Below are 12,930 nucleotides of genomic sequence, written 5' to 3' on the forward strand. Positions count from 1 at the left end.
ATTTGAGTAGCTCAAGCTGCAGGAATGCTTTGAGATCCTGAGGGCCTTGACTTTTGTTTTTTTTAACTCAAGGTTAGGAATCTATATTTACTGCAAAGAATGGAAGTTGGCAACAGCTGTTGCCCACGGGTGGTGGGTTAAGTATATTGTAGTGCAGTGACACAGGTTAGATTCGGCTTTGATGCAGGATTACTCTCAGTTATTAGTAGAAGAAAACTTTTATTCTTTAATGGCAGCTTGAAATTAAGCTAATATTTTAGATGATTTATAGACTTGTAGTTACAGCTAACTTTTATTCTGAAGAATGCAAAGTTTTGTGTTAAACATGATTTTCTGAGTTTCAAGTTTTCTCATTCAAGTGTTAAAATTCCTTTCTCAGCAGGTATTAATCTGCATTAATCTAAACATTTTTTTTTAAATCCTTCATGGGCAGGTGTGGCTGAGAGGTAGTGCGGTCGTCCTCCAACCTGAAGTCGGTGGTTCGATCCCCATTCTGAACCATCTGCGTGCCAAAGTGTCCTTGGGCAAGATGCTGAACCCTGAATGGCCCCCCATAGAATAACAAAAGTGCTGCAAGTAGATGCACTGTATGAATGTGTGTGTGAATGGGTGAATGTGAAACTGTACTGTAAAGCGCTTTGAGTGGTCATCATCAGACTAGAAAAGCGCTATATAAATACAATTCCATTTACCATTTAAACCAATTATTTTGAAGATGACCTTCTGTATAAGTATTTGGTTGGCATTAGATCAATTTTAAGGGCTTCATGTGTATTTTCTGCCTGTTTACAAGGTCAAGTTCCACCAGTCCAGAATGTTACTCCTTTGGTTGGAATTTAATTTAATTGGAAGTCTAATTAGAAGTAATTCATTATTAATTATTGTTATTATATTTTGATGGTAAATCTGACATTTTATTTGGACATATCGTTCTTTGAGTATTTGTATAATTGTAATGATTCTTTTCCAACAAGTCCAAAATATCTTCTTCTGATATGCCAAATAGAGCAGGAATGTAAAGTAATCTTTTCAATGTATGATTGGTAAACTTAAAATGTAGATGTTTGGTAATATAGTTTCCTTTAAGCAGTTGTTTTTCCAAAAAAAGGAATTTGGTTGCTGCCAAATTCACTGTTAAATGTATGTGCCCATGAAATTACGTGAGTAAAACAGTATAGTATATAATAATGCTACCCCACAGAAAAAGCATCATGAATTATTTGAAATAGTTATTTTTGATCCGTCATGGCAAAAGGCTCATACCATATAAAGACAGTTAAGATGAATTTACAGTATATTTTGACAGCTGTTGATTTCTTTCAAGGTTTATTCAAATCCCAATTGACACATTTGTTGCTGCATTTGTAAGATTCTGTAATATATATATACACAATGAAATAAATGCTGAATTGTTATTGATACCCTAAATGTCAAAGGTTTTGGAAATGACAACATTGGATTAATATTTTTGGTCATTCGTGACTTCAAGACAGTACCCAGAATGCAATTTATAGTGTATAAAGTGTAGAAGGTTGTCTAACTGTGTGTAGGATGTTTTCTAACTGTGTTGCAAATCATCCATAACTCATTTGCTCTCACAACACACAATGAGTTGTAAATAACACAGAGTAATTTAAGAAGAAAAGGTATTTTATTGTAGTATATTTCACATCATATTATATGACTGAAAACAACTCAATAGTCCTTTACTCTGCTGCCTCCTTTCCCTGTAACAAGAGAAAAAGAAATACTGAGGTTACATATGTGCAAAGAAACAACACGCTTCGTGCAGATATACAATTTTCGTCTGTTCTGGATTTTATGAATTACTGTGTCTACTCTAAAATTCACCATTACCATGAACGTATAACCATAAATGTGTACTTTGCCAGAGCTTTGATCATGTTCCTTTCAAACACCTTTAACTTGCAATTTTTTTCATTTAATTTGTTTACGACAAAGTATTGTATATTTACCTTTCCAGAGTCACGGGTCTTGGCTCTCAGTTTGTTGACCTGGGACTCTGCTATGTCAGCACGCTCCTCAGCCTCCTCCAGCTCATGCTGGACCTTCCTGCACTTGGACAGGTGGACATTGGCCTGCTCCTCCTGGAAGACAATGCATAGTAAAATGTTTAGATGACCAGCAGTTATACTGCAAATGCAATATGACGTATCTCTAATCATTTTTAAATAAAGCTTTTGCTTACCGCTTCCTCAGACTGCCTCTTGTACGCCTTCACCTTGAGCTGCAACTTGTCAACCAGATCCTGCAGCCTGGCACCGTTTTTCTTGTCCTCTTCAGTCTGTTATACATAGATTATAGATTTAAATATACATTGTTAACATGGCAAATGAGATTGATTTGTACACATTAAATGTAATAAAGTGACTATACCTGGTAGGTGAGCTCCTTCACTCTCCTCTCATACTTGCGGACACCCTTAACAGCATCTACTCCACGTCTCTGCTCAGCCTCAATCTCTGACTCAAGTTCACGCACCTTCAGAAAAATGTTTAGAATACAAGTATTTTGTATGTTTTCATACATTTCGTCATCCATGTAACTATCTTTAATAAATGTTTTACCCTAGACTCCAGTTTCTGGAGCTGCTTCTTGCCACCCTTCATGGCCAGGTTCTCAGCCTCATCCAGGCGGTGCTGCAGGTCCTTAACAGCAACCTCCAGGTTCTTCTTCATCCTCTCCAGGTGAGAGCTAGTATCCTGCTCCTTCTTCAGCTCCTCAGCCATCATTGCAGCCTGGAAAACACAATATTTGATTTAGAAATGTCAAAAATCAATGAGTAAAAAGTATTTATAATAAGTAAAAACTTAAGCGTACATCAGTGATGGCTTTCTTAGCCTTATCCTCTGCATTCCTTGCTTCCTGAACAGTGTCATCAACTTCACTCTGGACCTGAACCAGGTCAGACTCAAGCTTCTTCTTGGTGTTCAGAAGGCTTGTGTTCTAGAGGATGACAAAATTAAGTTTCTTAGGTAATCAACATTTCAGTAGTTTAACGTTTTATTGGTTTTATATATTGAAGTACTGTATATTTGATCACCTGAGAGTGCAGCAGTCCAACACGCTCACTGGCATCCACCAGCTCCTGTTCAGCGACTTTGCGACCTCTCTCTGTCTGTTCCAGAGCCACTCTAAGTTCCTCAATTTCAGCCACCATCAGACCGTTCCTGCGATCCACCATAGCAGCTTGTTCCTTAAGGTCCTCCGCGGCTCTGACAGCGTCATCAAGGTGCAGTTGAGCATCCTAGTGAAATGATAGCAGGAAAATATACGAATGAAACTCATAATGAACTGTAGGTGCACTCACTATACTGTAGTTTGTACAACAGCAGTTTTAAAGACAATACCTTCAGCTGTGACTGCACATTCCTCAGCTGCTTCTGGGACTCAGAAGCCTGGCGATTGGAATGGCTCAGCTGAATCTCCATCTCATTCAGGTCTCCCTCCATCTTCTTCTTTATTCTCAGGGCATCGTTCCTGCTCCTGACCTCAGAATCCAGAGTGCTCTGCATAGAGTCAATCACCCTCTGGCTGTTTCTCTTGATCTGCTCCATCTCCTCATCTTTTTCTGCCAGTTTCCTGTCCACCTCACCCTTGATCTGGTTGAGCTCCAGCTGAACACGCAGAATCTTAGACTCTTCATGTTCCAGAGTTCCCTGATGACATCATAGAGTAAGATTTTTGACCTTACATTCAGGCCTTTTAGCCCAATATACTGCATTGTCCTAGATTTGTAATATTTTCACCACAGACAATCTCCCTTGATTAAACAAACATACCTCAGCCTCCTCAAGAGCTGTCTGGATCTCAGATTTCTCTGTCTCCGTCTGCTTCTTTGACTTCTCCAGCTCATGGATGCTCTTGCCAGTCTCACCAATCTGTTCAGTCAGATCAGAGATCTCCTCTGCAGAAAGAAACATATTATATATCGTCAAGCCTGAAATGTAAATTATGAACGTTGATAAATTATTATCAACACAAAATGCGATGAATATAATCAAAAACAATCAGGTAGGAACTCAAACACTAAAGTATGAATACATTTTTCTCGTTGTCAGGTGGGAACTCACGTTGCAGGTTCTTGTTTTCACGCTTCATGGTCTCCAGCTGATCCAGAGCTTCCTCATAAGAGTTCTTCATCTTGAACAGCTCAGTGCCGAGAGAACGAGCCTCCTTCAGAGATCCCTCAAGCTCTGACTGACCCTCCTCATACTTCTGCTTCCAGTCTGCCAACACCTAAATAACACAATTTATTGTGATCAGAAAGATATTCAGCAAAACAAAGACAAGTAAAAAAAACCTTGTATGAATTGGCCACCTTGTCGAAGTTCCTCTGCTTCTTGTCCAGGTTAGCAGCCAGCCCATTAGCCCTCTCCACATCAATCATGAGGTCCTCCACCTCACTCTGCAGCCTCTGTTTGGTTTTCTCCAGAGAAGCACACTTGGAGTTCACAGCCTCAATCTGCTCCTCAGCCTCCTGGAGACGCTGAGCCAGCTTTTTCCTTTAAAACATTTGCATATTTTCTCTCAATAAAAATGTCAATATCTTGTCAACTTTTACAGATATTCTTATATATATCAAATCAAATAAAGACACTAAAGTGATGATAACAGCTAAATGTACAAAATAAATGCAAAGAAAATATCTGGTAATTGAATTGTTTGAATGTTACTCACTTGGACTCCTCAAGCTCCTCAGTGCGCTGTATAGCATCAGTTTCATACTTGCTTCTCCACTGAGCCACCTCACTGTTGGCCTTGGACATTCCACGCTGAAGCTCAGCCTTGGCCTCCTGCTCCTCCTCAAACTGTTCCCTCAGCAGGTCACAGTCATGGCGGGCTGATTGCAGTCCATGGGCAAGAGCATTCTTGGCCTAGGATAAGAAATATTATTGAAAGTGTAGGACGTTTACATCTTATTCAACGAGACAAGGACACACTGAGAGTTTTCTTACCTTAACCTCCTCTTCAATCTGTCTCTTCAGCTCTTCAATCTGTTGAGTGAAGGCCTGTTTGCCTCTGGTCAGCTGGGAGACAAGAGCCTCTTTCTCTTCAATTTGACGGCCGAACTCACCTTGTGTGAAAATTAAGATCAAAGATTAGTTTCTTCTCAGTTTCTGTTTGATCTGTGTCAAACTGAAGATGGCTGTCATTTGCATACCATTTTCTGTCAGGAGACGGGCTTTCTGTGCACCCAAGTCATTCGCTTGACGAACAGTTTCATCATTCTTGGTCTTTAGTTCACTGAATTGGTCCTCAAGAGTACGGCACATCTTTTCAAGATTTCCCTTGAGTGAAAAAGGAACAGAAAAGAAAGATTTAATTTTTTTTCACAATTATTTAATTTATGTTTTTTCTATGTATAAAAAAATGCAATTAATACTCCAATATTTCATGTATTTTGTACCTTTGCTTTGGCAACAGCCTCCATGTTGCTGGACAGGTCATCAATCTCCATTTTGTATTCACTCTTTTCCTTTTCAAGCTTCTGCTTGACACGCTGGAGGTTGTCGATCTGCTCTCCCAGCTCAGCAACGCTGTCAGCCTGCTTCTTGCGAAGAGCAGAAGCAGTGGCTTCATGCTGCAGAGTGGACTCCTCAAGGTCACGACGGAGCTTCTGGAACTCAGCTTCCCGCTTCTTGCTCATCTCAATCTGAGCAGCAGTGGCACCTCCAGCCTCCTCTAGCCTCTCACTGATCTCCTCAAGTTCCCTGGAGAGGTCAGCCCTCTGCTTCTCAACCTTGGCACGAGCAGCACGCTCAGCCTCAATCTCCTCCTCCAGTTCCTCAATACGGGCCTGTTTCAGGTATATGTTTTATTGTTTATTGACCATTAAATGTGAAACACAAAAACATGAAAGCATGTTGTGTTGTGTTTAAAGCAATATGTTGATTACCTGAAGCTCCTTGATCTTCTTCTGAAGCTGAGATCCCATAGACTGCTCATCCTCAATCTTGCTCAGGAGTTGGCTGATTTCAAAGTCTTTCCTGTGAGAGCGACAAAATTCATGGTAAGAGTTCATTCATGCTATTGAACATGACTAGAAACATGATGGTTATTTGTCATAAGGAGGGAAACAAAATTCGGATACTTTTTCCCTTTCTCATCAGACTGCTGCTTGTCATTCTCAAGATCCATTATGGATTCCTGGGCCAGTTTCAGATCTCCCTCGAGCTTCCTCTTGGCTCTCTCAAGGTCCATACGCAGTTTCTTCTCTTGTTCCAGAGAACCCTCCAGCTGAACATTGAGACATTGAGATTGTGAATATTATGCTAAAGAATCTTGTTTTGTCAAGCTAATTGACTTTGTAAACTTACATCATCAACTTGCTGCTCAAGCTTTGTCTTGGCCTTGGTCAGAGTGTTGACTTTGTCTTCCTCAGCCTGCAGGTCATCAAGAGTCTGTTGATGAGCCTCCTGAAGGGCTTTCTTCTCCTTGCTCAGCTTAGCAATGCTCTCATCTTGAGAGGCCATCTCCTCTGTCAGGTTCTTGACCTATGTGTGCAGGTAAAATGTTATTAAACACATAGTAACAATGAATTTACTTGATATGCTACGCATTTTAAAATTTACAAACCTTGTTCTCAGTGGCATGTTTCTCCTTCTCCACCTTGGCCAATGTGAGCTCCAGATCGTCAATATCCTTCTTGAGCTCAGAACATTCATCTTCCAGCTTTCTCTTCTTAGCAGTAAGCTCAGCATTCATTTCCTCTTCATCCTCAAGTCTCTCAGTTGTTTCTTTGAGTTTGGCCTCCATCTGAATCTTGCTCTTGATAAGTCCCTCACATCTTTCCTCAGCATCTGAGAGATTATCTCCTTCCTGTGTCATTGTATGAACACATCAAGTGTGAGCCCATCATTATTTGACCTACAACACATGGACAATTGCAGGTACGGTCTGAGATTTACTTACGGATGCCACTTGGAGCTGCAGATCATTCTTCTCTTGCAGAAGAGACACCATCTTCTCCTCTAGTTCCTTCTTCTTGGCCAGGGCAGTAGCCAAGTCAGTTGTCATCTTTTCATAGTTTTCCTTCATCGCAGCCAGCTCCTTCTCAGTTTCAGCACTCTGCAGCAGAGGCTTGATCTTGTAGTAAACCTTCATCCATGGCCAATGTTTGACATTCATGAATGAGCGCACGTTGTACTGGATGGTGTAGATGGCTTCCCTGTGAAGGAGAAATTGTTGTCATGAAAAATGTTCCTGGTTATTTTTCTTTGTATGTCTTTTTGTCTAGAATTTATTGTTTTCAACATGCCTCCTCTCCATCATCTTCATAAACTCCTTTCTCATGACAAAAGCACGGCAGAGAGCCTGAGTCATTGTGACCAGAGTTGCAAGCTTTTCATCTCTCATCTCCTCAAGGGTACCCAGCAGACCAGCCTTGAAGAACACCTGAATGAACAGAAAATTTAAATAAACTTTCAGGTATCCTAAATTGTTAAGACTCGCAAGGCAAAGATTCTTTATAAATGTACACATAAGATACATTCTTTCAAAATATACAATTTATAAGTAATTTCTCCCTGTACATGGTCTGATTTTGTTCCAAATCTCTTCAAACATAATAAACCTTGAGGTACAATGTTGATTTTCAGACAAACAAAAAACAAAATGAAGAAGAAAAATCAACCTCCTTTGTAATTATACCAACAATAAACAAGGGAGCATGGTTCTTACCTTTGTGTGTCCAAATCTGTACTCATCATGATTAACATCAATCGATCCGAGCAGCTTTTCTGAAGCCTTCTTGTTGTCAATGAACTGGCCCTCAGGAATGACACTGGCATTCAATACCTTGTACCTTTAACACAAAATTTATTGGTCTCTGTAAGTATTTTTTGGCGTTTGTGGCAACATTTTTGGACGTCAAAAATATAGTCATTGGTACCTCTGCTTGAAGTCACCATATTGGATTCTGCTGGGGAAACCTTTCCTGCAGATTCTGATACCCTCCAGCACACCGTTACACCTCAGCTGGTGGATGACCAGGAAGTTCTCCATCAGTCCTATTTCATAAGACATTTCATTATTACTTTTGTGAATAGTTATACTCCTCATTGAACCAGCACTGAACTGAAATCATATTAACAAAAAAACATGCTATTCCCCAAAGAGTTCAAATCTTACCTGGAGTCTTTGACTCATTGGGAATCAGACAACGCACAAAGTGAGGATGGGTGCTCCTCAAGTTAGTCATCAGCTTGCCCAAGTTTTCCTGTAGATATAAAAGAGTAAGTTAGTTGTGTATAACGCAATGTGTGATGCTATTTCTTAGTTTACAATGCCATAGCTTACCCTGAACTGTGAAGACACAGTCTGCATAGAGCCTCCCTTCTTCTTGCCTCCCTTCTTTCCAGCCTCTGTTAATCATTTCAAGAAGAATTATTTTTGTGAGAAACTGAATATATACAGAGACAACTTGCTACATTTGATAAAGAGTAATACAATATTAAAATATGTTTTAATTGACCAGTTAATTGTGTATCATACCCTCAACAACAGCGGGATACAGGCCAGACAGCAGTTTCACTGATGACTTCTGGTACAGCTGCACAACAGAATCATTCAGGGGGTCCTTGTTCTTGTCCAGCCAGCCAGTGATATTGTAGTCCACTGTACCAGCATAATGCACCAGGGAGAAGTGGGCCTCAATCTTGCCCTTTGCAGGTTTTGGCTTCTCAAATGCTTTGTTTTTGCCAAGATGTTGATCATAGAGCTTATTCTTGAAGGATGTGTCATCAGCCTTAGGGAACATGCACTCCTCTTCAAGGATGGAGAAGATGCCCATGGGCTAGATGAAAGAACGGAGAGATAAAGTATATCATGAAGTGACTGGTGTATTTTAGTAGAATTACATACAATAGAATCATAAAATTGGTGTTTACCCTTTCAATCAGCTCAATGCAGGCGGCCAAGTCCATACCGAAGTCAATGAACTCCCAGATAATACCCTCCTTCTTGTACTCCTCTTGCTCCAGGACGAACATGGTGTGGTTGAAGAACTGTTGCAGTTTCTCATTGGTGAAGTTGATGCACAGTTGCTCCAAGGTGTTGAACTGTGAGATGACAAATAATTAGCCTGATTGCTCATAGACAACAGGAAAGGCTTTGTCGTTTTTTAATAATGAGTTGCAGTGTATAAAGCTTACATCAAAGATTTCAAAGCCGGCGATGTCCAGGACACCAATATAGGAGTTCCTTGACTGCTTCGTGTCCAACATCTGGTTGATACGGATGACCATCCACAAGAACATCCTCTCATAGACGGACTTAGAGAGGGCAGTCACTGAGTTGTTCACCTGAAGAAGAATGTAAAAATAAATTTTCCTGTACGCTTCTGTATAGTTGTTTTGTAAAATGCTGTGCTACTCTATACCCTATATAGGTATAAAACTTTATTTTTGCAATTTATAGTCAATACAAACATAACACACCCAGTACATCTCAATCCCTGTCACCAGTGTTAGAAACATTAAATACAAACTCCTCATTCTCACCTATTAATTGCCGTAGCCCAACTATATTTAAGGCTCTCTCCTCCACCCATACACTCCGCTAAGAAGGCTGTGGTCCTCAAACTCTGGATTGCTCTCCATGCCTAACACTAAACGCAGACTTTGGGGGACAGAGCTATCTGTGTTGCAACCCCTACCCTCTGGAACTTTCTCCCTGCCAAAATCCGCAACTTTACATCTCTAGACAGCTTAAAAAAACTACTCAAACACCCCCTGTTCTCTGAGGCCTTCGGCCTCAGTTTATGCTCCACCGTGTCATTAGTGCTGTTTAATTATATCATGTTTTGTACAAATTACTCTTTTCTTTTTATATATATATATATATATATATATGGGTGTGTCATTATAAAAAAAAAAATATTTACCGTGATACTTGAAATGAATACTTTATGTTTACCTGATTTACAGTCTGTCCCTTTGTGACATACTCATTTCCGACCTTCACTCTGGGATAGCACAGACCCTTCAGCATGTCAGCGGAGTTCAGACCCAACAGGTAAGCAACCTTGTCAGCATCTGAAAATGGTTTCATTATTTATAATGTAGTATTGTATATATGTGTTTTCATGACAAAACAAAACCAGTGTGATATAGAACTTCTGTTGTTCACTTTGATATGATATCAAATAGTCACCTTCTGTGCCATCGGGTTCAGCCTGCTCCTCACGCTGCTTTTGCTTGAACTTCATGTTACCATGGTGGATCACAGCACCAGTAAACTTCCAGATGGCCATCTTCTCCTCACCAGTGAATCCCAGGATATCAATAGCAGCCTGTGTTCAGAAGATTTATTTTTTACAAAACATCTCCACTTTGGAAAATACATTCATAAAAATCACTTTGCATATCATACACATCAGATGTATGCAATATGTTAAATATTAAAACCTCGATCACTCACATCAGTAGCTTCCAGCTCAACTTTGTCATCAATGCTGGCCACAGTGATCTGACCCATGCTGATCAAGGGGTAGTCGTAGGGGTTGGTTGTGATGAGTGACGCCTCTGAATATTAATAACGTGATGAAGATTAAATACAGAGTTTCACAAAAAACAATCAGCATATGTTTAAAATCATGCAATAGCTTAATCTGTTTACCAACTATCCCCGGTATGTGGTTTGTCATCATCTGGTAGAAGATGTGGTAGCCTCTCTCAGCAGAAAGCTGGTATGTCACTCTTGACTTCTCCAGCAGATCTATAAATGTTGGTTATCAGTCAAAACCTGGTCAGTCCTGAATTTCAGTCATCTACACCTGCTATGATGATTATTACTTACATGTCTCAATGTCAGCACTGGCCAGTTTGCCAGTTGTGCCGAAATGGATTCTGATGAATTTACCCTGTTTAGAAGATAGACATTGTTGTAATCTCCCCACATAACATAACATAAAAAATTTGTCTCGTACAAAATAACCCCATACTTACAAAGCGAGATGAGTTGTCATTCCTCACAGTTTTGGCATTACCATAGGCCTCCAGCAGGGGATTGGCTGCAATAATCTGATCCTCCAGTGACCCCTATAATCCAAGTTTTTAAATTAAATCAGATAATAACTCTTTCTCAACTTTACTTGAACTCAATGGTGTCATCACAACATACCTGATACTTTTTTTCGCCACCCCCCCCTTTTTTGTCCCCTCCTGACACTGAGATTGTGGCGAAGTACTGGATGACACGTTTCGTGTTCACAGTCTTTCCAGCACCAGATTCTCCACTGGGTATAAACACAGACTTATATGAATTTGCTCAACATATTTTATTCTAAAGAAAAGTCAACAGATATGAACTTACGTGATCAAGACAGACTGGTTCTCCCTATCTGTAAACATAGAAACCAAATTAATTAAACACATTCCTTTCAGTGAAACAACATTCTGTTTAATGTATACAAATTCTACAATAAGAACATACCAGTGAGCATGAACTGATAAGCGTTGTCAGAGACAGAGAAGATGTGGGGTGGAGCCTCCATACGCTTCTTGCCTCTGTAGGCATTAACAACTTCAGCATCGTACACTGGGAGCCATTTGTAAGGGTTAACAGTGGCACAGAACAACCCAGAGTAGGTCTGAAAGTGAACATAGAGATAAACAGTTAACTCCATGTTTAGTTTTGATTTAAATATAACTTATTGCACTTTAAAGATAGTCTTACGTAGATCATCCATGCTGCATAACGCTCTTTGAGGTTATACAGGACAGAGGCTTCATTGAGATGGGTCATCATGGCCATGTCCTCAATTTTGTCATACTTGGGAGGGTTCATTGGATGGACGTCGTCTTCTTTAAATACCTTCTCCTGCAACAGGACATTGGTTGCAATTACAACTGAGAACACATACTTGACTTTCAGTTGAGTCTTGTTTCATGATACAAACCTCTTGAGTGTCCAGGACTTTGACGGTGACTTTGCCAGCGTCTTTCTTGATGATTGTTCCCTTCAAGTACAGCTCTTTGACATCGGCCACATAGCAGGCAGCCTTAGCATCAAAAGGTGCGGCTTGAGCCTCAATTCTCTCCCTCTCTGGCTTACGCAAGTATATGGCTGCTTTGCCGTAAGCGGCCATCTCGGCGTCCGTACTCATGGTGCCGGGTTATGTCTGAAAGTCAAAAAACAAAAATCTTAAACTGATGACTGACTCTCAATGTGATTTAACACTGGCTAAGTGCATCCGTACTCATTGAAGACTATACTTTCATCATTACAAACGGCCTTGGACGCCTCTGTGTTAGAGCTGCTACCTTAAGTTCATGTAGCTCACCAAAAAACTGAGTTACTATTTAATTTTCTTCAGGAGCTGCAAGTGATCATAGGCAACTTGACTTGCTTGAGGTTCTTGAATGGTTAGTTTTGCCTCTCACCAACATTCTTATTAAGTTTAGAAATGAAGAAACCTCTTGAATGAGAGGTGAAACTTCTTCAAACAACTCAAGCATGTCCAGTTGCCCACAGACACTTCTGTGCGACTTTTGAAGATACCATGACTGAGAGTCTTCACAGACACTTCATTTAATATCTCTATTTGATTTTGTCCATCACACGTGACATGACTTGAAGTTATTGTGATTAGAGTCACACTAATCCTAGTTTTGACAAAACTATGCAGTTAAATTCTATGTTACACACAAACTGGACCACAATAAAAAAGTAGTTCATACCTGCCCCTTTCTATGTCAAACTTCCTTTATATTTCACAATCCTGTGGAAATCATAAAACATATATTTAGTCTTCTATGAAAGTTCATGAATGTTTATCTAAGATGTGTTGATATTGCTGTTTAACTAGTATCAAAGAAAGTTCTCATATCTTTATAATAAACAATAAATGCTCTAAAGCAGATTGACGATACACCTACCAGTAGCAGGAGTCTTCAGGGGTCCTCC

The 12,930-nt window shown here is 40.0% G+C and overlaps 1 protein-coding gene across 1 annotated transcript; it reads right to left on the bottom strand.

The window, feature by feature from the left end:
- Window positions 1–1,706: 1,706 nt before the first annotated feature.
- LOC133009310 (myosin heavy chain, fast skeletal muscle-like) lies at window positions 1,707–12,130 on the bottom strand. The gene is made up of 39 exons (XM_061076782.1): window positions 11,924–12,130; window positions 11,701–11,844; window positions 11,458–11,614; window positions 11,338–11,365; window positions 11,146–11,260; window positions 10,971–11,063; window positions 10,822–10,885; window positions 10,642–10,740; window positions 10,444–10,547; window positions 10,177–10,315; window positions 9,940–10,058; window positions 9,177–9,326; window positions 8,913–9,083; window positions 8,518–8,818; window positions 8,323–8,387; window positions 8,155–8,242; window positions 7,916–8,033; window positions 7,705–7,828; window positions 7,283–7,419; window positions 6,937–7,192; window positions 6,601–6,843; window positions 6,342–6,518; window positions 6,116–6,261; window positions 5,921–6,011; window positions 5,432–5,821; window positions 5,186–5,312; window positions 4,980–5,098; window positions 4,702–4,898; window positions 4,343–4,526; window positions 4,095–4,260; window positions 3,804–3,928; window positions 3,372–3,680; window positions 3,065–3,268; window positions 2,842–2,967; window positions 2,589–2,759; window positions 2,398–2,502; window positions 2,210–2,305; window positions 1,977–2,108; window positions 1,707–1,727 (listed from the first exon to the last, which is right to left on the bottom strand). The coding sequence occupies exons 1-39, from the start codon at window positions 12,128–12,130 to the stop codon at window positions 1,707–1,709; spliced, it is 5,808 nt and encodes a 1,935-aa protein (XP_060932765.1).
- Between the last annotated feature and the right edge of the window lie 800 nt (window positions 12,131–12,930).

This window comes from Limanda limanda, chromosome 8 (genome assembly GCF_963576545.1).
Source record: "Limanda limanda chromosome 8, fLimLim1.1, whole genome shotgun sequence".
Lineage (NCBI taxonomy): Eukaryota > Metazoa > Chordata > Actinopteri > Pleuronectiformes > Pleuronectidae > Limanda > Limanda limanda.

Coding starts and splice junctions, on each gene's coding strand:
- LOC133009310 (XM_061076782.1), bottom strand. CDS start 12,130: ATGAGTACGGACGCCGAGATGGCCGCTTACGGCAAAGCAGCCATATAC. Junction 8,243..8,322: donor CTGTGTCTTCACAGTTCAGG/GTAAGCTATGGC, acceptor TTATATCTACAG/GAAAACTTGGGCAAGCTGAT. Junction 2,109..2,209: donor AGAGGCAGTCTGAGGAAGCG/GTAAGCAAAAGC, acceptor ATTGTCTTCCAG/GAGGAGCAGGCCAATGTCCA.